The 27126-nt window shown below is 49.6% G+C and overlaps 1 protein-coding gene across 10 annotated transcripts in view; it reads right to left on the reverse strand.

The window, feature by feature from the left end:
- Positions 1–27126, reverse strand: part of LOC138569465 (uncharacterized) — a 2298575-nt gene that overhangs the window by 1931595 nt on the left and 339854 nt on the right. For all 10 annotated transcript variants that reach the window (XM_069647455.1, XM_069647449.1, XM_069647446.1 and 7 more), the window contains one exon: positions 9149–9189. In XM_069647455.1, the coding sequence (XP_069503556.1) occupies positions 9149–9189 (41 nt within the window). The remainder of the gene's footprint in view (positions 1–9148; positions 9190–27126) is intronic.

Genomic DNA, 27126 nt, shown 5'->3' on the forward strand with positions numbered 1-27126 from the left:
AAGACTGGATTCCAAGATGGTAAGCCTTTGTTCCCTTAGGCCCAGGATCAGAAGCAGAAGACACAATGAGCGTTCTGCTGCAGAGAATGCAGAATAACGCAAAAAGATTCATCCATCGGGTGTGGTTTAAATAGCCTCCTGTAGTGCTTAGGTGTCTCCTTCCACAGCCACGCCTAGGTAAGAAAAGAGTTCCTGCTTTCCAGAAGAGTTCCAGTGTTCTGAACCTAGGGAGTGGCTCCTGCCCCACCCAACAGGAAAAGTAGTCCCAAACAGAAGAGGATCAGGGGTTCAACTGGCAGGTAAGTAAGCAGCATGGTCTGCTGCAGGTAAGTCCACCCAAGCATTATGAGCCTGGCGCTTCCAGCGCTGGGACTGGGCATCTTTATGAGCCTGGTGCCACTGGCGCCAGGACAGGGTCCAAAAGGTCCCAATTGGGACTGGCTGGCACTCGGAACCGGGGTTATGGGTCTGCTTCCAAGGGAGTCGGGCAAGTCCTGATCTTTTGGAAGCAGAGATCATGACATTCAGGCATGGATGGCAACCCATGGCCTCTGTCTGAATGACGAAAAAACAGAGATCCTTATTCCAGGCTCACTTAACAACCTAAACAAAAACTTGATTCCAACTACAGCTCCTTCAATATCGACGGAAATATAATCCCCGTCGCCAAAGAGGTGAAGACCCTTGGTTTCTACTTGGACTCCACTTTATCCCTAAGGAAACAAGTGAACTCCCTGGCCTCATCCACTGCCTATACAGGTAAACTTATTAAACCATGCAGACCCTTCCTCTCACCAGCTAGCTGCATCATCCTAGCCAATGCACTGATCCTCTCAAAACTGGATTACTGTAAATGCACTTTATGCAGGAGCTAACAAATACATCATCAATAAACTCCAAACAACGCGCTCAGAACGGCCCTAAACCTCCCAGTCAGAGAGCACATCTCGAATGTGCGTAGAAATTACAACTGGCTAAAAATATGTGATAGGATCACCTTCAAAATTGTCACACTAACATTCAAATGCCTGAACAATGCAGCCCCCCCCCCATACCTCAGGGACAGAATAATAAGAAAAACCTCTGCACGGCCAACCAGAACAGCCAACTCTTTCTGCCTCCAAACCCCGAGATTCCGACAAAAAAAAAAAAACAGGAAGCAATAGCTTTCCTTTGCAAGCAGCTCAGTACTAGAACACACTACCAGTTGAACTAAGAAGGGACCAGCCTTATAACAGCTTCAGGCACCACACCCGCACCTGGCTCACACGCAATGACCTTGAAACCTGAGCCCATGTGCATTGTGACCTGATGCCATACTTACCCCTTCACTCTCACATGTAAAATGTACATAATGCATTTACTGTTTATAACATGTTACCCTCTATCCTTACTTGTAAAGAATGTACATAATGTAATTACTGTATATAACAAATGACACCAATAACCTGTAATCTGTAACCTGTAACCAAGTTCTAAGTATTCTTGTTATTCTGCGCGCCCACCTACCCAAGGGTTTTCTGGTGCCCTATAAATAAACAAACAAACAAACTCACCTTGAGTTATATTGTACAAAGTGAATTGGTTGGTTGTAGTGTATTTTACGTGTGCTTTTGAATTAATAGAAGTGTTGTGTTTGTAGCAGATGGTTTAAAAATAAATATACTTCTATTTTTTACCTGCAACCTTGAGTCAGTGTTTGCTTGAGACACAGTAATTGTGGTCCCTTTGTGTAATCTCTGCTACTGCTCATATATTCTTAGATAAGCCTGGCTGCTCCGCTACTGCTACCACTTTAACATAGAAGTACAGGTTTGTACGAAAGGTAAACTTGTATTACCACCTGTAGTCTTAATTGTGTGTGGTGGTCCCTAAGGGCACTGCACAGGATTCTGCCTAACACAGGCCTAATCAGCTTGTGACCCATCAAATGATTATTTTGCGAACAAACTACTTCTGAGAACTTTGGCAAAGACTTTACTGTTTACTACAAGAACTGCTCTTTCCTATCCAAGACACTAGCCCATTGACTTTGGCCTAAGCCTATTGAACTGAATTGAGTCCTCTAGTGAACTGAAACTATTTGCACTGCCTATGAATGTAATTGTGATCTATTCTATTAACTTGAGCCTTTGCCTTCCCATTCAAAGTGACTGAAATGCCCTTTGGCTCCTATTTCAGGGGAGCTTAAATCGTTCGGCAGCGTATTGGTTTTGTGTTGAAGTATATTTGTGTATAATATTAAGTTGCCTACCTCTAGTGAATGTTTTCTAAATGATTGTGTAATAAATGTATAATTGTTTTACCAAGAAACCTTGAGTAAAGTGTCTACTTGAACCACTGTAATTGTAATACCTCTGTGTAACTTGATTTACTGCCCACATTCCCTCTTGAGATAAGCCTGGCTGCTCAGCTCGCTGTTTACACCAAAGGTTGTTTTGGCTTACACCTGTAGTCCTAATTGTATGTGGTGGTCCCAGAGGGTACTGCATGCAATTCTGCCTTACAACGACCCAGTAAAGCTGTCTAAAATGTTCTCGGATGTGAGCCCCCAGTGTTGGCACAGATGTGGGGAAAGAGCAGACTTCCGGCACATGTGGTGGGGGCGTCGAGAGTTACAGGTCTTTTGGGAAGAAATCCTGGGTTGGATTAAAGAGGTAGAAGGGGCGACACGGGGATTGGACCCAATGCTGATACTATTTGGCCTGGAACAAGAGGGTGGCCATTGGAGAACCCTGCCCCATATGGTGGACTTTTTGCTGCTCGCGGCTAGGCCTTGCTTGGCCAGACACTAGTAAAGGACCCATCTCCCGAGGTTGGAGGAATGGGTTGCGAAAGCCAAGGACATATACCTCATGGAGAAGATCACAGCTGCAAGCCATGGCGGAAGGGCGGCGATAGAACGTGAATGGTTGTAGTTCCATGATACATACAGAGGCACAGGAGTGGGACAACCAGTGCCGTGAGCATGGTGCCCGACTCCTAGAAGTGTAGACGTTTTCTGTTATCTGTGCATCATGCTGCAGTGGCCCAACGTTGCATGACCCGTTGGCATTATGGGACCCTAAGAAATGTTGGGGGGAGGTGGGTGGAGAGGATTTGGGGGGATGGGAGGGATCCAGACAAAGATGTTTTCAAATGCATACAATTGTAACCGCGATTGTTGGATTTCAGTAAATGCCCTTTTCTGTGGTTCTGGCTTTGTTTAAACTAATAAAAACAGCATTTACAACAACAAAAAACATTGCGCACAGCATTACAAAGCAAACCAGATCTGGAGGTGAAAAGGAACAAGTTACTTACCTGTAACTGTTGTTCTCCAGCATGGGTCTGGCATGGATTCACATGCTCATGAATATTCCCCGTCGTCAGGCTGGGAATCCTCGGTAAAGAAAAAACCAGTATCAGTTTCGTTTCTGATCTGTCTTTCGTAGTAATAACCAATCACTGGTCTCTGCGTCATACTGACCACAGCCAATGACTGCCCTCTACCTAAGCACGACGAAGGCGACGGGAAGAACACAGGTAACACCAAGGGTTCGTTGAGATGGAAGTCCGACGGTACCTTGGGCATGAAGGAGGGGTGCGTCCTGAGCACTACCCTCGTGTCGTGGAAAGTCAAGTACGGGGCCTTGCAGGAAAGGGCCTGGATCTCTCCCACTCGTCGTGCGGAGGTGATGGCCACAAGAAAAGCTGTTTTCCACGATAGAAACTTCAACGGGGCCGAGTGCAGAGGCTCGAACGGAGGTCCCATGAGCTTGGTCAGCACCACGTTGAGCTCCCACGCCGGGGCCGGAGCCTTCACCGGCGGGAACGATCTGAACAGTCCCTTCATGAACACTTTCACCAGACGATGAGACCACAAGGACGTCCGCCCCGTGGTTCTGGTGTATCGGGAGATCGCAGCAAGATGAATCTTGATGGACGCGTGTGCCAGACCAGCTTTGGCCAGCGTCAGCAGGTACGGCAGTACTTGGGGAGCCGTAATCCGTAGAGGGTTAATCTTCTGTGCGTGGCACCAGACAGAGAACCTCTTCCATTTGTGTCCGTAGCATTTAAGAGTCGAGGACGCCCTGGCCTTTGCAAGAACCTCTCTGCAATCGGCCGGTATGTCGTATCCTCCAAACTCTAGCGCTGCAGGAGCCAGGCCTGCAAGTTCAGCGACTTCGGGTCGTGGTGGAGGATGGCGCCTCCTTCCCTGGAGAGTAGATCCGCGTACGCCGGCAGCTTGATCGGCGGGGACGCTGACAAGTCCAGAAGGTCCGGGAACCATATCTGCCTCGGCCACGCAGGTGCGACGAGGATCATCCTGCACCGTGACCTCTTGAGCTGGTTGACGAGCCGGATTAGCAGAGGCAAGGGAGGGAACGCGTAGAGGAACAGGCCCTCCCAGGGGAACGAGAAGGCATCGCCCATGCTCCTCGTCTGGGGAAACCTGCTGGCGAACCTCCGGCACTTGGTGTTCGTCGCCGTCGCGAACAGGTCGATCTGGGGTGTGCCCCACCGTCGGAAGAGGCGATCCACCAGATCCTGCCGTAGTTCCCACTCGTGGCACGAGCGCAGCTCCCTGCTGAGTGAGTCGGCGATGGTGTTTTTTATCCCTGCCAGATGAAACGGCACCAGAAAGATCCCTTGGGCGACGGCCCAATGCCACAGGTCCTGCGCCTCCTTGGACAGCGCTGGGGACCTGGTTCCGCCCTGTTTCCTGATGTAAAACATGGTGGTGGTGTTGTCGGTGAAGATCCTCACCACCTTGCCCTTGAGGGACGGAAGGAAGGACCTGAGGGCCCAAAACACTGCACGGAGCTCCAGGACGTTGATATGCAGGGACTTCTCCGTCGGGAGCCAGAGTCCCCTTGCGTGCAGATTTTCGGTGTGCGCTCCCCACCCTTCCAGGGAGGCATCCGTGGTCACAGTCTCCTGGTGGGCTGGGGTCTGGAAGTCCATGCCCGCCGTCAGATGCGCGCGGGTGCCCCACCACCGTATCGCTCGTCGGAAACTCTCGTCGAGCTTGATCCTTTCCTCGAAGCTGCCCGTCGTCTGGATCCAGCGCGCATCCAGGAATTCTTGCAACGGGCGCATCCGGAGCCTGCACATGGGGATGAGGTAGATGCAGGAAGAAGACATCCCGAGGAGGGACTTGATGGACCTCACTTTGGCCGCGTCGGCCACCAACATCCGTTGCACCTTGCCCAAGATGGTCCTGGTCCTCTCCTCCGACGGGGAGGCCAGAAGGGACACTGTGTCGAGCCTCGCTCCCAGAAACAGTGCGACTTGCGCGGGCACCAGGTGGGATTTGGCGTAGTTCACGGAGAATCCCAGGTCCGTGAGGAGTTGGACGGTCCTTGCCGTGTGGACCACGGCGAGATCCCTCGTCTTGGCGCGGATGAGCCAGTCGTCCAGGTAGGGGTAGACGTGAATCCCCTCGCGGCGCAGCTGCGCCGCCACCGGTGCGAGGCACTTGGTGAATACCCTGGGTGCCGACCGTAGTCCGAAGGGAAGGGCTTTGAACTGGTAATGACGCCCTTGGACCACGAACCTGAGGAATTTTCGGTGCCCCTTTAGGATGGGAATGTGGAAGTAGGCATCCTCCAAATCCAACGACGATAGGAAGTCTCCTTCCTCCAGTTGACCCAGGACGTGCTGGAGGGTGACCATCCGGAACTTCTGCGCCTTGATGAACTTGTTCAGCCGTCGCAGGTCTAGGATGGGGCGCCATCCTCCCGTCTTCTTCTTCACGAGGAAGTATCGCGAGTAGACTCCGGAGCCCCGAAGCCTCTTTGGGACGAGTTTGATGGCGCCCTTTCTGAGCATCGCCTTTACCTCCAGGAGAAGCTGAGGGACGTGAAGTTCTTTCCTGGCCACGGGGGGGACGCGCGGGCACCTTCTTTGAAACTCGAGCGCGTGGCCCCGGGCCAGGGCATCCAGCACCCAACGGTCGGTGGAGATGGACTCCCACACGCTGACGAAGCCCGCCAGCCGGCCTCCCACCGGGGTGCTTCGGTGGGGGCCCGACCCCACGGCCGGTTCAATCCTGCTTGGACGCGGCCTTGCCGCCTTGACCTCCTTGGCGACGACGGCGGGGTCCGCTAGACTTGCCTCATCCTCTGTAGGCCTCTTGCGACGACGAGCGGGCCGCTTGACGGTAGGAAGCGAAACCGCCGCCGGAACCTTTGGAGGCGCCCTTGCCTCCGCCGCTCCGAAAGGGCGTCCGTCGTTGCTGCAGGACTCCAAGGGCCCGGGCCGTCTCAGTATCCGCCTTGATGGCCTGAAGGGAATCGTCCACTGTCTTCCCAAACAGGTTGTTCCCGTCGAAGGGCATGTCCAGGACTCTGGTCTGGACGTCCTGCCGAAAGTCCGTAGCTTTGAGCCATCCACGACGTCGAAGGCAAACGCCGTTGCCCAGCTGGCGGAACCCAGTGTCGGCGATGTCCGTCGCCACGGTGATGGCGTGGTCCGAAGCCACCTCACCTTCCTGCAGGATCTCAAGGGCCTCCGCCCTCTTGTCGTCCGGCAGAAAATCCAGCAGGGGAGCTATCTTGTACCAGAGCTCCCTGTCGTAGCGGGCCACGATAGCCAAGGCGTTGGCCGCTTTAATCGTCGTCGCTGCCGACGAGATGACTCTACGTCCCATAGCATCCAATTTCTTTCCCTCGCCGTCCGGCGGGGAAGTCGATGTGGAGGCCGCACCCCCCCCGCTTTCTTCCTGGCTGCCGCGGAGATGACGGAGTCCGGGGTAGGCTGCGCCCGGAGGCATAGGGGGGCCGTATCCGGGACCCGGTACTTCTTCTCGTACCGGTCTCTTCTAGCTGGCGTCGTGGAAGGGTTCTTGAGGAGGGAAAGGCCCTCATCCCAAATGTCGTCCAACAGAGGCACTGCGAGGACCGTCTTCCTCTTGGCCTCGCGCCGCTGGTAAAGGAAGCCTTCCTTTTTCTTCTCCTCAGGGCAGAGTTGGAAAAGCTCGGAAGCCCTGGAGATCATGGAGTGGAAAGATCCGATCTCGTCGGGCGGAGAAGCCCTGGTGGGAGGCGACGACGGAAAATCCTCGTCGTATGCCTCGTCGTCCGTACCCGTCGCTGCCGTGTCAGTCCCCGTATCATCCCCTCGGGTGGACGGGGAGGAGGGCTGGACGGGGCGCGACGGTTGAAAAGGAGGTGGTGGATGGATCCTTCTTTTCTTGGTAGGGGGAACACCAGAAGGTCCCGGTTCTGGATCCCCCGACGGGAGAGGTTCCTCCGTCGGTAACGGTAGCCTCGTCCTTATCTCGGAGCATAAGGACTGTATGGCCAACAAAATGGCCGCCGAGTTGTCTTGCGGCGCTGGCAGAGGGGAATCCGACGGGCGAGCAGGGGCCCCGTCGGTATCCTCGACGATGTCGTCGTCGTCACCTGCGTCGGGGTCCATTCCGACGGGCTGGCCTTCTTCCACGCCTAGGCCGTGGCTTAAGACCTCGATCAGCTCCTCTTCTGAGGTTGAGGCCGAATCTACGACGACGCCCTGCCCCCCCTTCTTCTTCCCCACGGAGGGTTTCACGGGGGTCCTATCGATGGGCACAAAGGAAGACTCCCTCCGAGGAGGCAGGGAGATTCTGGGCCCTGAGGTCGCCACCACTGGTGTAGCCACCACAGGCTGAGCCAGGGCCGCCGCGACCGTTTCGATAGAGGGCTTGGTCGGATGGATCAAGGCCTTCACCACCTTAGGTGCGCTCACCGCCTTATCCTTGAGGGAGGGGGCACTGCCACGCTCCTCCTCTGCCTTAGAGCTCGACCGGGGCCTCTCCAGGAGCTTTGCCGGGTGCTCGGCCTTCCTCTTACCCGACCCAGAGCGTTGGCTCGTGGTTGATGGTGCGCCCTGCCTGGCGCCCGTAGAGCCCGACCGTTCGGCGCTCCCGGTGCCAGCGGACTCGCGGTGCTTGGCCTTATGTTGGGCCCCCGTCGCCGGGGCGCCCTCAAAGGTCTTAGAAGACCGCTCGGATTTCTTCTTCTTCTCGCCAGACGGGCTCTTACCCTCCAGCCAGTTGGCGAGACGTTGATGACGGTCCTTCATGGTCCGTTCCGACATGTTGCCGCAAAACGCACAGTCCTTCTCCACGTGCGTCTTGTCCTCATGAAGGCAGTAAAGGCAGAAAGAGTGTTCGTCCTCCTTGAAGACGTTCTGCAGCTGGCATCCAGGGCAGACCCTGAACAGCTTTCCGGGCGTCGAGCTTCCCTTCTCCTGGGCCATCTCCGAGACCGGGCCTGAGAAGCTTCTGGAGTCCTCCGAAGTGTAGCTCGACGAAATCTTCACCCTTGAGGGGGCACAGATGAATCCGACACGGGTCCCCGTTGATCGGATGTAGGATCGGTGGAGCTTGAGGCTCTTTTGACCGAAGAATCGAAGTTTTTGTGAAAAAAGCGCGAAAAATAGCACTAACGCTCGAGAGCAATAGCACGAGGATCCCAACACATGAACGTGCGGTAAAAATCTGAAGATGGCTGCCAGAGGCGGTGCTTAGGTAGAGGGCAGTCATTGGCTGTGGTCAGTATGACGCAGAGACCAGTGATTGGTTATTACTACGAAAGACAGATCAGAAACGAAACTGATACTGGTTTTTTCTTTACCGAGGATTCCCAGCCTGACGACGGGGAATATTCATGAGCATGTGAATCCATGCCAGACCCCATGCTGGAGAATAAATGTATATGGTAGACGAAAGGATAGAATGACACTTTATAAAGTGAGAGAACTTTGGTTAAAGAACTAATCAATTATCAGAAGAATAGAATATACAGTAGAGCACCTATAAGTAGCGACAAGAAATGGTGTGGATAATGGCTACACAGTGTTCTTATGGACGATTACCACTGAGCAGTGGATCATAATTGCTGCTTTACAGGACTGCTTCTGGTCTTTCACCTTGCATGGATTTATTTTGTTAATTTGTATCACTTTGTTGGTAACTGTGACTGTGAATGTAAAGTATATGCATGATGCAAAACCACAACTAATGTCATGACATTTAAGGCAATGATGGAACTATTTGGGCAAAGCACTGAAGCTCAGCTACACAAACACATTCCTAAAGGCTCCAACAGAAGGCCATGAACAACCTATTTTGCAATACTCTGTTAACTGTAGACAAAATAAGGTGAGGAAGGTAATTGCTTACCTTGTAACATTGCTGTTCCTTTTTAAATGTTCTTCGCTCAGCTGCAACAAAGCACAATTAAATCATAAGTGAGCAAGAAGAAAAATAATCTAATTACATTTGAATATCCTCCCACTAACCACAGACTACCAGGGATTGTGGGAAACCATACCAGCCAGAAGGAAAGGTCACTATACTATTAACTCTTCGGCAACGTTATCTTTCATAGACAAGCATACTTTTTCAAACATTTGATATAAAGCACAGATCATTTATTTAACATTCACTCAGTCCATTTTACAATCCTCGCAACCATGCATCAGTGGTGTCATAAAAGTTAAAATATGCCTTACGCCAAAGCAGGAACATAAGATTCCTCAAAAGCCATTGCAGTGATTACAGATCGGTCTTGATGGTAAGGCAGGGAAGTCACCAGTGAGTAAGGGAGCTGGTACAGAATACAAAGCTTGCATAGAGGTAATGGCACAACAGGCCCTGTTGATTCCACTGTGGGCATCCCCGTTCCAGGGAAGACCCTCATACCAAGATCACCAATACGACATGCATTACTTACCGTAAAAGCATTTCAGATGGTTGTATCTGTTTAGATTCACATGCTGTGCATAGTCCGACATCCAGTGGTCACTGCGAAGTATTGCATCCTGTTTTTCGAAAGCCGAAAAGAGGACGTCGACATAGGCGTGTCTGTAACACTATCCCTATAGTGACGTGTAGAGTACCCAAAATCCCTCACACGTCGAGGTCCCTCTGTTTGTAATTTTTCTCCCATGAGGGAGCCTTATGACTAACATGAGTGAGTACAGAAAAGAGAGAAGTAATAAGACGTCTATGTTCCTTCCATCCAAGCAGGGAGGAAGGCTGCGCGCATGTGAATCTAAGCAGATAAAACCATCAGAAATGCTTTTACGGTAAGTAATGCATGTCATCTGATGTTTGTTAATCTGCTTAGAATCACATGCTGTGCATAGACTAGCGAGCAGTACCCGGAGTTGGAGGTGGGTTGTGAGAAGGAATAGTAGAGAAAATATGTCTTAGTACCGCTTGTGCCACCTGAGAATCAGACCTAGAATGAGTGTCTAGGCAATAGTGTTTTGTAAAGGTGTGTACAGAACTCCAGGTTGCCGCTTTGCAAATGGACTCTAGGGGAACATTTGCAATGGATGCTATGGGTGCCCCAGTGGATTAAAGAGGTAGAAGGGGCAGTTGTTCCTGTTGGTTTCCGCAGACCCACGATTCCTGGAGCTTCGTTGTGAAGGAGGACGTCTGAAGGGGGTCTGCACCACACAGGGATGAAGCCAGCAGCAGCGACGAGAAGAAAAGGTGTGCTACTTAAAAACAGGAGAGGCACTTCAGGTGGCTATCCGGACCACCACAGCAGCGTGCAGCGATTTCAACCACGGAAGAGGATCCTCTGGCTGTAGAAGGTGAGCTGGTTATCCCCACCAAGCTCAAGGGAAGAAGACTCCGGACTGGATCTTCTCTAAATCGTTGAAGGGAAGATAGCTCAGGACTGCAGCAGGGCTTCACCGGGACAAGGTAGTTGCAGCAGCCGTCGTTCTCTCTGCTTCTCTTCGGTTCCCTGTAGTTCCAGTGGCGACTCTCTGACTTCTAGCCCAAGAGACCTGCCTTTTATGCGAAAAACCCCCATTCACACAGCCTGGCTGTCAATCACCCAGTAGGAGGGTTGTCCAGTCCGGACAACTACCCTGGCCAATCATGACAAAGTGCGACTTGGGTTTCCTAGGATACCCTGTGCATGGGGTGACTATACCCCTCCCTCACATTCAGCCCACCTATACACCCAGGCGCCTTGAGGAGGGCTTCTGAGCAGAAGCCCGCCAAAAGACAATGAACAAAGAAGGCGAACCTAGTTTGCCACGCAAAGTAAAACACAAGAAGGACTTTAACAAAAAGAAATGGGGAATAAACCCAACCGGAGCCAAAAGAAAGAGGATTTGGTCAAGCGGGTTTATCTTCAAGGCTAATGTAATAGCCAAGAACAGTACCGCGTTTATCTAATATAATCGCGGTAGAAAAGTTAGGGTAGATACCACTGCCGCCAGCCAAGTGTAAATGTTAAAAGAGCAAAACAATGCTCTAGGAGGTACAGATAAAAAGAGATATGAATGAACCCTTTCCAGTACTCCATGGAAGATGGGGTGTACTGGATCTGTGGTAGATTGACCAAGTAAAGTTAATGGTAACTTTACCCTTTTCTGGGGGACGGCAGTTGCCTCAGAAATAGAGTCGAGGAAAGTCTCAAAGACAACCCTGTGCCACGGCACTGACGGTGCTGTGTTACACACAAAAAGAAGAGGGCTACTGAAGTGGTGTACTTCAGAGTCCACAATCCCAAAAACAGGTAGAAACACATAGCAAAAACACAGGTAAGAGTGGGGAAAAGCTCTCACTCTTACCAAGTGGAAAACAATAAACTCCAGAAGTACAGCAAAGCTGCTGGGGGACTCACTAGGTGAGGGAAATTAGCCATAGATGATAATTCTCCCTAACATGCTTGAAGAGGGTCCGATGATATTCGCTCTATGGCTGTGTCCTGGCAACCTGGTTGACAGGTCCCCAGGGACTAACGGGTTAGACACCTTCTGGTTTCTCACACTTGGCACCATATTTCAGCCTGCTTATTGACGGTGTCTAATCCGATCTATTCCTCCTATGCTATGTCTGCCTATGTTATGTGACATCTTGCATATGAAGGGTGTCTAGCCCAATTCATTGCTGCTTATACTATACGAAGATACCACCTGGTGACTCCCAGAATGGTCAAGAGTGAGTTCAGGCATGATTAATGAGGTAATGGGGTAAGCAAGCCGGTGAACAAGTGCATGTTTTTTTGCCTATGAATCCCCCATACCAGTCAACTCACATTTCCTAATCCTCTTTGCGGTGTTCCTTGACTCCCCCTACCCAACATCAACCTCTCCCTAACCGCCCCCCCCCCCCCCCAATTTTCCCTTTTGGCTGCCACGTGGCGGCCTGTTGTGCTCGAATTAGGCACCCGTAACAACCAAGGTGGGAGGGGTTGTGTCCCATTAGGCTTCTGTGATTAGGGAGAAGGTGTGGATATACCCAACCCTCTCCTGGGCTCCGTTTCATCGGCATGCAGTAGAAAGACAGGGTATTGAGGTGGGATACAGTGAAAAAAGATGGTTCAGACTGGCCACAGCCCCTCAAGAGGCTGATGAACATGAGGGGGCAAATTCTATACTGCTCAGGTGATCCATTATGCTTCAACCTCACTGAAGAAGATATGCCAGGATCTCAATATAGTAATGATGGGTACAACCAACTGGAATGGTGGTGGTTTGGGAGGGTGGCGGGGTCTTAGGAAGATTTTCTTTTTGCAGATCTTTTTAACCTGCGCTACCCAGCACTACTGAGGGACTCCCCGGTATGTGTTCATTGACTTTGAAGATGAATTGCACTTTATTTCACTAGCCTCCTGCATTCATGTTTTTTCTGGACACTGGACCCTTTACATTGAGGGTCCCAGTTAGGGGAGTACTCTCCCCTTTGTTTTGACATCCCTGTTTTCCTAGGGCAGCATCCCCTACCCTATGCGGTTTGCTGGCAGAGTCTCCTAGGGCTCTTCGTGCAATGCCAATTTAGGTCCACTAGGTAGCCCATGTGCCTACCAGTGCAGTAGTCGTCACATCCTTTTCATGATGTATTTTTACATTTGCAGCACAAGCCATCTTTTAAGGAATGCTGTGAGGACCCCTTTTCCTTGCCCTACCTAACATTTAGGTAGTGGCAGTCAAATTTGTTTACCTTTTTACGGGCTCACTTCCACACACATTTTTTTGCTGTGATTATGCATTTCAGAGGACCATATACATAAAATGGCCTCTCTGCATCTTGGCCTATTCAAAATGACCTATCCTTCGATAGCCATCCTACCTTGCTTTGGGGCCCTCCACCATCTAGCAAGGTAGGACAGCTATAAAAGGTTAGGCCATCTTGAACAGGCCATTAAAAGATGCACCTTGGTGGTCTTCTTGCAGAAAGCCCACAAAGGTTCTCCAGTGTTTGTGAGCTGGTAGAAAGCGGGAGAAGGGCTCCCTGCCCCAATCCACATTCCTACAAGGGTTTGGGCTGTTGTTGGGCAGATTCTGGGAAGCAGGACAGGAGGACTGGTCTGGATAGAAGGGGATGAGCTGGGCCCAATAGCCAAAACGACCACTGAACAAAAACTACCTGAAAAAAGAAGACTATGCCAGATACTGCTGCAGAAACCAGCATTGCCTCAGTCAATACTCCTGCACTGAGAACCGCAACTTTCGGTTTGACAAAAAATACCTCTGCTAGGTGCCTTCCTTTGACTGGTGGGATTAACAAGCCACATATCTTGCTTGAGTTGACCACTTGTTTCCAGTCGGCAGAATATACACCTTTGCATTGTGTGTGCAAGGCACTGTTCCAGCTGTACTTCGTTGCAAGGATTTCCTTCTGGCCTAACAGCTGGAAATCATTGTGGGCACCCACAGGGATCTGCTTGGACACCCAGTGCTAACTCACCCCCCCCATTCCTACCGCCACACCTCACAACCAGGGTCAGAACATGCCAGGAGCCCCAAGCCTAGATTAGATGCTCAGTGCCTCCTGACACTGCTGGGTTCAATGCAAGAAGTGCATCCATCAAGTCATCCATGAGGATCTCTTCTTCAGAGTGAGACCGAACATGGGTGTCTCTCCAACCATCTTGAGGTATGAAGAAACAACCAGTGGTGATCACCCCTGAACCCGTGATTCTATGGTCCTGCCCAACTACCACAACAGTGAGGCAAATCTTCCCCAGCGATATGCTGTGGCCTGGGACCACGGCTAACTGTGCAGGGGTTTGGGGGCCAGAAAACACTTAAACCTCCTGAACAACCCCTGTCCCTCCCAATAGGTACTGCATGTTAGGGGATCTTTCCCAAAGTCCTCTGGAAGGAAGCACTGCACAGAACTATCCCAATGGCTTGCAGATCCCCAACTCTTAGTATCAGTCTGTACTACTCATGGAAGCTTGGTAGAGTGGGAGAGCAGTCAGGCTTATTTTAAGAGGAAGATGTGAGCTGTAGGTAAGTAGCCTGAACCTAGTTAGTAATGCACATCAAAGAAACACTTAATAAATGTATATGAAAATATATATGTTTACACAAGAATCACTATTAAATACTCAACACATTAAACCAAAACACTTTGGACTACTTTTCTATGGCCACAGCTTAGTTTGTAGTTGCTTGCGGTTACAATTGTTTTCACTTTTGACATTAATGACAGTTCTACCGTATTATTGGTAATACAGCTAACTCGCAAACCTTAGGAGACATATGTTAAGAGCATTTACTCTGCAAGACACCCAGCTAAGTTCAAATATGTCCTAGGGAAAGGTCAAAGGAAGAGTGCCCGATATGAGGCAGCAGAAGCCCAAAAGCATGGAGCAGGACCTTACAGTGTTGGCAGAGCAAATGGTTGCCCACTTTGAGGAGCTGTATGGGGCATTGCACAGGAAGATCAGCCAACAGCGCAAAAACAATATATGGGTGGAAATCAGGGACAGGGTGGTGGCCGTCCGGCACCTCCAACAGGGGGTTGAGGACATGAAGAGGAATGCCCTCAAGGCCAGGGTCAGGAGCCGCATCGCCATCCACCGCCAGGAGACAGCTGCCACTGGAGGTGGTCAGTGGAACCCCTGCAACTGACACCACGGGAGGAGATGGTCAGTGGGATACTGCACATGGTCGGGATCGAGGACGTAGGTACAGCAGAGTTAGGAGCCAGCAGCCAAGCTGAATCTGGTTAGTACCACAGTGACACATACACCTATAAATGGACAATCCCGCAGGCATCCACAAACACCCACACTGCCATGCAAGCAAGCGACGTGAACCCCAGCATGCAATCACCATCCATGTGAGCACAAAGGCCACAATGATCGCAACCAGCGGCCACAGGAACACCCTGACATGACACCCATGCACAGTCAATATAGCCACCATGCAACTTGTTCCTGCCCATGGATGCACAACTGTGGAAAGTTGCGTCACAACCACTAGCCCCTTGACTACTGTGGTCCATGTACACACAGAGGAGTACACATCTGACAACATGGCCACCTGACCCACACACAACCAAATGCACTGCACCCACCTGACTACACCACCGGACACCTGCCACGAACAGACCTGATGCACCACTGGACAGGACAGCCTGCAGCCAAACACAGCCCAGGGATTCACCATCAAATCAAACTGGCCATCCCACACCTGGGCATCCAGACGCAATGTATGCCATGTATACAGCGGCCGACGCATGATGCCAGCCCCAGCAGGAGGCCCAACACACACTGACAATGTACAATTGACAGTGAATGTTGATTTACCAAGCACCACATCACCAATGTGTTAATGCACATCCCAATTTGTCCCAACAGGAACGGAAGACAGCCAGGAAGGGGCTGACGATGCTGGCCCCTCCACGACACCAGCACCAACCACTGCCAGTAAGCAGTGAGGCCAAGGAAGTTCTGGGGGTGTGAGTGTGCAACTGCCACCAACAACCACGCTGGCCGTCTGTATTGCTCGCCCAGAGTGCACGGACAGTGATTAATCACCAGCGCAATTGCAGAGCCAATACTTGCAGGTAGACGACGCAATGACTTACAACCACACGCACGCTTAGAAAATAATTAGCACTTATACGGCTATTTATTCAAAGCTTGGAAGCAACAAGTGATAACACAGAAATAAATCACAGAAAAGAGAGCGATTTCCAAAGAAAAAACATCACCGTGAGCGTAACTGAATCCCTCAACTCGCCAGAAGCGGCTGGAAGACCCCGATAACAGCCAGGCCGAGAGCACAACAGCCCACAGGTATGCCAGACAAAGGCGTCCCACTTCCGACTGAGGTCTTTGTACTTGTCCCGTCTGACCGCTGAGGGGTTCTGCAAAAAGGGGTGGTAATTTCTCAAACCTTCTGGCAATGCACTTGCGCAATGATGGGCAACCGTTGGTTGCCAGCTGGGTCAACCGACAGTAACCTCAAGGAGCAAAGCGCTTCCCTCCTCCAAACGCCACGGAAAACAGGCCCATAACTCATAACACGACATAACAAAACCAGCTTTACCAGCAGAATGTCCTTGACTGCATACCAGGTTTGGAAAGCATGTTTTCTTCAGCAAAGTAAATTCAGCTCTCAGCAAAATACGTACAGCTTTTCACTGAGGCATGAAGTAAATATCCATTATGGCTCTGAGTGCCCCCAGAATACACTGCGCACCAGCGCCATGTTTTAGCTCAAGCATAACACCGTCCAGACGGACACGCTCATGGGGTCACCACAGACCTCAAGTGTGCGATCTGTGCCACCAGAGACAAGCCAGGACACAAACATCGGGTCTGACTGCATACGCACAGGTGGGGCAGAGTGTGGACGACAGCCTACCTCCACACTCCAGGCCATCTGGGAACGTCTGGACCTAATGCAACAGAGGCAGGTGGAAATGCGTGCCATTGCTCAGGAACACTTGGGGCACGCAGGGGCCATGCATGACTGCATCCAGGGGCATTGAGACGGTTGTCAAGGTCAATTGACCGTCTCTACAGGAGCAAAGTGACATGCAATGCCATTGTGTGCCTCACAGCCAGATGGTGCGGAAACTGGCTGAACAAATGTCCTCATCACACGAGACCATGGCCAGAGCTATACATCTCAGCATGGACTATCTACGGTGGCGCATGGAAGGGAGCTCACAGTCTGATACACCTACTGAGGGGTCATTGGCGAGCACCATGCCCAGGCGCTCACAACAGCGTGCCTCAAATGTTTGTAGTCCTGCTGACAAGGGGGACAAGCGATAATGGGAGCAGTTCTTGGCGTTGGGGAGTTGGTGTGTGGGGTGGAGAGTTGGTGTTGGGGATTGTGGCACCTTGTTGCCAGTAACACAGACACTTGAATCTTAATCCAAGGCACAAATTAGTTTTCAAAAATTGATTAGCAGAGATTGCTAATTAAAATTCTCTTTATTGGCAAACCGCCCATTTGATTAGCAATGTTGTACTAATATTTTTAATGTCACCAGAAGACCGTTATACCGAAGACATAAAATGAGGAACAATGCAGCATGTTTGTGTAAGAGTCGGGCCTTGCAAATTCTTTAAAATTCTGCTAGACCTTCAGATGGAGTAACTAACTTCACCTACTCGGCGTAAGAGAAATGCACTCGACCCATGGCAACGCATGACAAAAAATGTAAATGCGCTTTCCGTAAAATGGTGCATGTCACCGCAAACCCACTTTCTTTGGCACATTGCTGCCATCCAGAGGCCAGCCATGCGCAGTGAAACTTTTATTTGGAATTTACTGCAAACAAAGTAAATGTTATATACAGGTTTAAACATCCCCTGCAATCGTACTATTCCCAAAAACCTACTTGACTATGCAAGTGGGCAAGTAGATTTTGCAAGTACTGGCTGAGTGTCTGTAAAAAGTAAAGTTTAGCTGCATGAATGGACACAAATAAATACATAGATAGATATTGTAAAAAAGTCTCTGAAAACAGTTTGGCCATCTGTAACCCACAGGTACTCTTATATAATGCAATCCTAATGGTGCAAAGCAAGCTCTGGAGGCTTACTACAGTGCATGGTATTGCAGTAGATCTCTAGATGTATAGACTGGATGAAACTATTAATCACTACTTTGTGTAAACATCTTATTAGCTTTGTGTATTCATTATGTAAGAGGAAAGTATGACTAAGAAGATTGAATGGTGTAGCAGTCAGTTAACTGGTCAAACTAGGTGGAATATTGTAGTTGGCGGCCATTCACTTTCAAGGTAGTTGGTATAAAGCAACGGGGTGATTAGATAGAATGTCAAGAAGTATGGGATCAGCTCATGGGTTGAGTACCAGTTGCACAGATGCATCCAACCAGCAGGTCACATAATTAGGTTTGCCATCAAAAGCATTTGGCTGTGTGATCATGTAATGTTAAGTGTTCACTCGTCAATATGATGCACTTTCCCCAATAAAATGAAATATAGCTGACACTATGATTTAGATAAACTAACCTAAACTTTACTGTAAAGCAAAACAATGCTATGTTTTAAGTAGCAATACTGCAATTACGCTTTATGTAACAGCTTAGATTTTTAGGAATGGAATAATGGGGACTGTCTTAAAAAAAAATAAAGTTAACACATACTGCCCATTGTGAGACAGGATATAGATAACTTAATAAAAGTATCCTCCCAAATTACTTCTAGTTTGCAATTATTTGAAAAAGAAAATATTGCCTAGCACTCCCACACAGGCCTTTGGCACTTAAGAGTGGAGGAGATGATTAGTGCTGCACTCTCTCCCGCCATTAGAGAGAGCACCCAGGACAAGAGACGAATGCAAGGTGAGCTGTGCTTTCATTGAACACGGTAACTTAATTAGCTAGTTTTGCTACACAAGTGTCAATTTAATTAGCATAAGTACAGAATTGCAAAGCAAATTGCTATGCAACACTGCTTATGTTATGCCTTGTCATCAGTTTGACGGTTTTCATTAGAGGCAATTTTTGACATTTGCATGTATGGGTGTCATGTCTCTAGAGTCAGAAATAATTATCCTTGGGATGTGGTGCCCTGTTCCCTTCTCCAGCCTCTTCCTCATCAGAGCTAGGCAGGTCATTGGCTTAATCTGGAGGCATTTCAACATTCCACCATATGCGCCTGTTGTGAAGCATGGCGCAGACCACTACAATTTTCTCAACTTTTTTCGAGGCTGTACATCAGTGCACTGTGTGTGATGTAGGCACCTGAACATGGATTTCAGAAGGCCAAAGACAAACTCAATACATGCTCTTGTTCTCCTCTGCGACTCATAGGCTATCCCCTGTGGTGTAGCAGGGTTTCTCATGGGGGTCGTTAGCCAGGCCAACTGCGGGCGTCCAGCGTCATCTGCAAAACATGAATGGACTTTGTGAGCTATGGCGGGGTGTGGGCGGGGGAACAAGTTAATGGTCTCAACGTATGTACCCTTATGTGTCAATTCCTCCCACCTTAGAGCCCTCCAGCTCTTTTGCTAAACTTCGGGACTTTGAACTTTTTAATTCTGTTTGTTTTCTGTGTTTGTTTCATTTGATTATGGAGTTTTAGACAACTCATAGGCATCATCTTTTCATTGGCGTCACACAGCACCCTCAGTGTAGTGGCACAGGGAAGCCTTTCAGGCTTTCCCAAGTTTTAGATACCTTCTCTGGGATAAACCACTGTTGCCCAGAGAAAGTAAAGTGAAATTGACTTTACTAGTCTTTCCAAATTCCTAGACCCAGCACACCCCATCTTACAATAGAGTGCTGGAGAGGTTACTTAGTATCCCCTGTGTCTAGATATTCATGTAGCAGTCAAATGCTACCCCTTTCCTCTCGAAATGGCTGGTGGCAGTGGTTTTACAACGAACTACCATGATTTTTTCCAACCGCGAACACCAGTAGCATTAAATCGCGGGAGCCATGTTTTTCAAGATGGCGTCTGAGCCCCCTTTGTTTAAACAGGTCCCGGTCTTCTTTTTTCGCCATTTCTTTTTGGAAAGGTCATTCTAGAGTTTGTCACTGAGCGCCAAACCAAGTTTAGTCCCTTTGTTCACTCGCCTTTGGCGGGCTTCAGGACTGAAGACCGCCTCTGGCACTCGAGTGTCTGGGGTGGGCAGGAAGTGAGGGAGGTGCCTGAAACTCCCTGTGCTTAGTCTCCTTGGAGACCCAAATGCACTCTGGCGTGATTGGCTGGCTGACTGTCCGGCAAGGACAGCCACCCTGCTGGGTGAGTGGCAGCTAGGCTGAAATGAATGGGAGGAAACTGTATAAAAGGCAAGTCTCTTGGCTTGGAAGGCAGAGTCGACCACTGGAAAGGAAGAAATAAAAACGAGCTTGAAGAGGACGGCTGCTGCAACTCCTGGACCGTTGGTTTGCCCGGTGAAGCCCTGCTGCAGGTCCGAATCGCTAAGTTCATCTCGACAGCGAAGCCCTGCAAGGACGACTTCTCCCTTTGAGTTGGTGGGACCAATCAACTCGACACTAAGCCACCGAGATACCATTCTCGGACCAGGTTGTATTTTCCTCAGAGTGCTGCAGGAAACCGAATAACCAGGGAGAGGGACACCAGTTTGTGTGCTTGACTACAGCTACCGGAATTGAAGATTTGCCAGTACCAGCTTTTTGACCAGTCCCAGTGCAGGAGTCCCCCAACGTCCTCCCTCTTGTCCCCACGACTGAGGCTCAGGAACAGCGGGATCTGCAGGAACTGCCAGGAAAAGAAGTCTTCAGCTGCAAACTTTTATTCATTTGAAAGGTACTGTGAAACGAGAGAGTACTTACCTTTTGCTGTGAAATTGCTTGAAAACGTTTGCAACTAGCAGGCCTAATCAGCTTGTGACCCAACATATAATTCTTCTGCTTACAAACTATTTCTGAGAACTTCTACAGAGACTTTACCGTTTACTTACCAGAACGGTTTTTGTCTATCCAAGACTCTAGCCCATTGACTTTGCCTATCCGATTGAATTGACTCTTCTGGTGAACTCAAAGTAAAGTAACTGCACTGTAAGAAATTGTAATCCTTTTATGTTCCAACCTATTCCTTTTTTCTCCTCCTTCAAAGTATTCTGAATGCCATTTTGCTCCTCCTTCAAAGTAGTTTGAACGCCTCAGAAACTTAATGAGTGTAGTACTGAAGTGTATTAGTGTATGATATTTAACTGCCTCCTTCTAGTGAATGTTTTATAACTGACTGTTGAATAAATTAATAAATGTTTAACCAAGAAACCTTGAGTGTCAGTTTATTTGAACACCTGTGATTGTAGACCTCTGTAACATCCTTACAGCTCACATTCCCTCTTGAGAGAAGCTTGGCTGCTCAGCTCGGCTACTAAAAACTGTAGTACAGACTTATAGCAAAGGTTGGTTTTGCTTACACGTGTAGTCAGTTGTGTGTAGGGGTCCAAAAGAGTACTGCATACAAACTCTGCCTAACACTAGGGACAGTGCACCTTTGATGGGACATGGGCTACATGGCTCCCTTGCAGTCATACACGTTGTGGGAGTCGGCAGTCATGTGGTGTCTGTTACTGCTGCGACATTGGCAATGCATTAGCGAACTATGGTGTGGCAGTATGCCATGTAGGGTACATGGCAATGCTCACATGGGTTGTACATTGGCATGAATGCATGGTGCTGACTTGCATGGCTGGATGCCCTGTGTCATCACGTTTCAGGTCTGTGTCCTGGGGTGGGTCAGTCAGGATGCCTGGCCTATTCTGTGAACAGGTGTTGTTGCATCATGGGACTTGTGGTTCATTCACTTAAATACTGCTTAAATGCCCCAGGTGTCTCTCAGGGATTTTGGCAGTCAGGTACCGACGAGCCAGGTGTGCTTTCCGCTGTGCCTCTCCATGATCGCAGGCAGGGTGCTGATGCGCAGAAACAGTGAATCAGGTGTGGCCCCAGGATATCGGGCACAGCAGTGACTGATGGTGAGATCTGCATGGCAGGTCATATGCACATTTGAGTGATATTGTTTCCAGTTGCGGTATGCCTGTTGTGTTGCCTGAGGTGGTACTAACGCCACATAGGTGCAATCCAATGCTGCAATGGTGGTGGGGAAATGGGCAATGCTGTAGAAGCTTGCCTTGTCTGCATGCACCTGTGTCTGGATGATCGGCATGGAGATGTGCATGCATCATTAGGGCATCTAGGACTTGTCCCAGCACCTTGGAGAACGTGGGCTGGGACATACCATGCAGTGTCCCTACTGTGTGCTGGAAGGAACCTGGAAATGGCACTCTGCAGTTATGCCTGTGTCAGGGTGAGCTGGTCAGCAACGGTTAGACGGTCCAGTCTGTATAAGGTGACTGATTGGCTGTCCGTGAGTGTCCATGGGGATGGTCGAACACGTGGTATGGTTTCCCACCACAGCATGCATCTCCAATGCCTTGGTTGTGCCAGTTTCCTTCCCTGCTGTGGTCGAGAATGCTGCTGTAGCTCGATATAGAGTAGCAGGTTGTGGAGCCCGTAATCTACGTCTGCTTGTGGCTGCATGTTGCTAGAGTGTGGATGTGTGTTGGGGGTGGGTGCAGGGCTGGGCTCTGAACTAAAAGTGGCCCCTGAATTTTTGTTCAAAGTGGCCCCATACTTGGCCAAACGAGCGAGCACAGTGCACGAGTCCAACCCTTCTATGAGGGGATTGGGAGTATCCCCCAATAAAATGTTGAATACAATTTGTACAAAAATAAGCATGTTTCTGTTACACTGTTATGACTGTCAGGCGGCAGCATAACTTATTGCATGTTTAAAACCGGTTTGACATCAAAATGCATTTCTAAATCACTGGCTATGTTTTCAGAGATTTCCCAAGTGCTTATGGGGCATTTATTTGGAATAGTATTAGTAAACCGAAATAGTCAAGGCTTTCTCTGCAGAACATGGTGGGCGGCTGCTTTTAGCTGCTTATTCTCACAACAGGAGCAACGTCAGGCTGCTGTGTGAGGCTCTATTTGGTCCCTGTTTTCGATAGACCGTCAGAAAAATAATTTCCCACAACAAAAAAAAACATATTTGTATGTGATGTGATTGCGCAGTAGGCCCAAAAAGCACTCCTATGAACTGTCTGGTCGGGAACGGATGCAAGCCCAAACAACAAGTTCAAAAATGAATTAAAGCAAGAGGAAAGTGCTGTATAAACTATTTAGATACAGGCTTCGTCTACGTTCTTCATAATTAATAGAGGTCATATTTGTATTTATTGCCAAGTAAGCCTGGGGATAGTTGACTTAATTGAAGTGAATGTATCCATATGTGCTGGGGTTGAGGAGTGGGATATATTCCATCTAAATATGATGTTGTAAACACCTGGGTGCACTTTGATGGGGGGCAAGCCCACATACATTGTTTTACCACCCTTCTACTCCCCCAACGCTGTCGCCCCTCGCCCTTTTCCAACCATAAAAATACTGTGGTAAGGGGCGTGGCCTGCAGCGCCGTCGATGCGGACGCTCTGCTAATGAATTACATGCTATAAGTCAAATCCTGCCACTTCCCGCTTCTCCTCTTTCGGCCGGAACAAAGCAGGGGAAGTTATGAGGGACAGCTGCTGCGACGCGGAGACCAGAACCTCGCCTGTACGTGGATATATGCTGGAGCTGCAGCGGGACCCTGGCCGCCGTGGAAGAAACCCAACATGGTGCCGATGCGTAGACAACATTCACATCGTCCTTTAACTACTAACGGGAATGCTGGACATTAATTGGGTGTGCGCTTCATGGGCGGCACGGCTCGCGGAGAGCTAGTTCCTCCTCCTTCCTTCTTCGTGCTCCTCCTCAGCGGGGCGCCGAGGCCTGCCGGACTCCTCGGGAGCAAAGTCTTCAGATCTGGAACCTGGATTCTGTGGGGTAAGCACTCACTCCCCCTCAACTCACCCGGCCACTAAGTGGAACACTGCGTGATTACAATAGCAGGCCAAAAGTAAAGGAACCCCAATCCTGCTTTAAACCGGAGGACGTAGTGTGCCGGAGGAAGAGTCCTGTCAGCAGTCTGGTGGATGAAGTGGAGACCACCCCTGACCCCCATCAATAGCAGGCCCCGCTTCTTGCACGCCAGGGAGGCTCTGTGGGGTAATAGCTGGCAAAAACCCATTCTCCTGCTGGGAATCCCCATTCAGCCTCGACCATAGCGACTTTGGATCCTGTGATCACTTGGACCCTAGAGCGCTCAGTGGCAACAACTTGGCTGATAGGAAATTAGGGTGGGCAGTATATATCGATCGGATTCAACATCAGCCGGGCAGGAGTCACCCGGTGATGGGAGTCAACATGTCCCCGCAGTCAAAATCCCCCAAAAACGTTGATATATCCACAATGCTATTGCCATCGGATAAAGGGAAGAAAGCAGACCTGGCGAAATCTCTGCCTCAGAACCAACAGCCCCCTATTGGTCAGCTTGCCAACAAAGAAGATATTCAAGCCTTCATGCTAGGTATCAAATTCGATTTATGGAATTGCATATCCGAGATATTCATCAAACTAGAGCGGTTGGATCAGAGTTGTGGAGGTGGAGCAAAGAGTGGGGGAAACTGAGGACCATGTCCTGGATAATTCGACCAGACTGATGGACATGCAGCAAAAGATCTGAATTTTAGAGAGAAGGCGTGATATGCTAGAGTATAAGCAGGAAGACATGGAGAACGAGCAACAGAGAAGTGCCCACGTTGGTCCCGGATCAGGCTCTGGGTGAATATGTGGGTGACTTTTTTCATGCTCTTGTCACATCTCGACAAATCGATGCTCCTACTTCATCACACCCATAAATTACACACTCGCAGAGATTCAATTCCAGATTCCCTTCCTGATGTCCTCAACCGGATCCATTTCTATACTACTAAGCAAGACATTTTGGCAGTGGGTCATACCCGGGATGAACAAATGTTGCAGGGCTCTCCTCTACAGATCTTTCAAGACCTAGAAACTGTCAAAATCCAAAAACAAAGGTCAGCAGCGAATAACTATTTTTGTAGAATCAGCTCATCAGATACTGATGGTTATTTCCCACCTCTTTACAGTTTACATTCAAGGGAACTCTCCGCACCATTTCTAGTCTGGAAGACGCAGAGGTGATTTGGAGTCCCTCGTCACCAAACAAAGGGGAGGGGTGCTTGTTTGGGGCCACTGAAGAAGAAAGCAATAATCCCAAAATGCAGCAATCCACCTGGTTGAGGGTCCATAAAGGCCGTAACACAAGAAAACCCCCACTACAGACATGAATCATGGCTCCACATGAAGCTTCCCGGTATGAGAGGCAAATTAGCAACAAACACTGAAGAAGCGTCAACCAAATCTGAGTTAACAATGGGCAACATGCGGCATATGCCCAACCTCAAGTGACAAGTCACCTGATGGTCGTAGGGGTGTTCTGCCATTTATTTTTTAGGCCATTTTTTGTGGTTCTATTTTTGTTTCAGTTGGTTCAGTCAGTTAAAACCTCAGTTGAAATATGGCCTCAGATACTCTCTAACTCAGGATGGCGACTGAGTGCCAACTAACTTCCACACCCTCCCCTGCTATTGAAGATGACAACACGGGAGATGCTTCATGATCTCATCCGAACGTGTTTTGTGTCACTGAATGTGAAAGGTTTGAACCCCACAGTGAAACAAAAGTCTGTCTTGCGTCGGCTGAAGGACTTGGAGGGGTCAGTGATCTTTTTGCAGGAGCCTCGCCTCCTTCCTCTGGACTATATTCGCTTACGGAGCAGAAATTTCCCTAGACAATTCCTGACTTGGAGCTGCACTAAAGCGGGGGTGGGTGGGAAGCAATCCTATTTGCGAAAGACACCCAGTTTGAACGAACTGGACACCATACGAGACCCGGGAGGTGTCACACTCACCCGAGTCTCTGCAGGAGCGATGGATGAGCCTCCCTTGACCCCGAATTCTCACTTCCCCTGTTTTCACCCAGAGGGATTCCCATCAAATACAAGATATACACTCAGACCTGAATTCACCTGATTCCCCTGGGCCCTTCCCTTCTCTTTACTGTGTGCTGTGATGTCCCCTAAGGGCTTACCTTGATCTTTAGTAAGGTGTGCACTCCATCCTGCATTTGCGGGGGAGTGATTCGCTCATATGAATGATGCCAATGTCTGTTGGCTGAGTTCAGATGCCACACGCTGTTATATGCCTTCACAGCGAGGCCGAGTGTTCAAGGCACCAGTCTGTTCACTGGCTAGAAAGTCTTCTCCACAAGTGAACGTTGCGTGGAGAGTGTTTAGTGTCCTGAATTGTCTGTATTTACCAGGTTACTCACCGTAGTGACCACCTTACTCCTAGTCCATAGTCCCCTTTCCTCCATACTTATGGGACATCTCTCCGTCCTGTGGGACGGGACCGGAGCACTTTGTAAAAAGCATCCACATTTTTTCCAAAAATGTGTCCTTCCTCTCTTTCTTGCGTGGGGCCTGGCACGCGGCCGTAACCCCGCCCATCTTGGCTCCGCCCTGCGCATCGCCCATCAATCCTTTTCTATCGCCAGGTTAAAGACCGATTAGCAATAACAGAGGAACCTTATTAGAGGGGACGGCGGGCGGGCGTATGGAGGAAAGGGGACTATGGACTAGGAGTAAGGTGGTCACAACGGTGAGTAACCTGGTGATACTCCTACGTCCCGTCCCCTTTCCTCCATACTTCTGGGAGATTCCCAAGCACTCCTTACAGGAACTACGGGTGGATGGAAATATCCCTCACTGAAACAGGTTCTTCAGCACAGCCTGAGCAAACTGAGCGTCAGCCCTTGAGCTCATGTCGAGACAATAATGCTTACAGAAAGCAGATGGGGAGGCCCAAGTAGCTGCCCTAGCAATAGACTCCCAGGGGGCATATTTCTGAAAAGCAACCACGGCTGCCTTACCCGGCACCAAGTATGCATGAATACCCTTAGGAGGTTTCAGCCCTTGGACAGTGAAAGACTCCGGGATGCTGGTGGCGATACACCTAGAAATAGTTGCCTTAGACGCCTGCCTGCCCTGAGGAAGGCAGGCGAGAAGAACTCCTAAGCTCGGAAGTCCTGTCCAGGTAGAACTTAAGAGGTCTTCGGACATCAAGACAGTGTAGAACCCTCTCAGCCTCAGAGGCAGGGTTCGGAAAAAAGACCGGTAGGGAGATCGACTGATTCAGATGGAATTCGGTCACTACCTTCGGTAGAAAGGCCGGGTTCGTCCGAAGGACTACCTTGTCCTTGTGAAAGACCAAGAAAGGATGCTCCACCGACAATGCCTGGAGCTCACTTACTCTCCTTGCTGACGTAAATGCGACCAAAAAGGACACTTTCCAGGACAAGTACTTGAGGTCCACTGTAGCCATTGGTTCAAAGGGTTTATGGCACAGCGCCGTAAGGACCACTTTTAGGTCCCACGGCGGGTGCGGATTACGAACCGGAGGGT

Source organism: Ambystoma mexicanum, chromosome 2q, assembly GCF_040938575.1.
Source record: "Ambystoma mexicanum isolate Mex_15411 chromosome 2q, UKY_AmexF1_1, whole genome shotgun sequence".
Taxonomy (NCBI): domain Eukaryota; kingdom Metazoa; phylum Chordata; class Amphibia; order Caudata; family Ambystomatidae; genus Ambystoma; species Ambystoma mexicanum.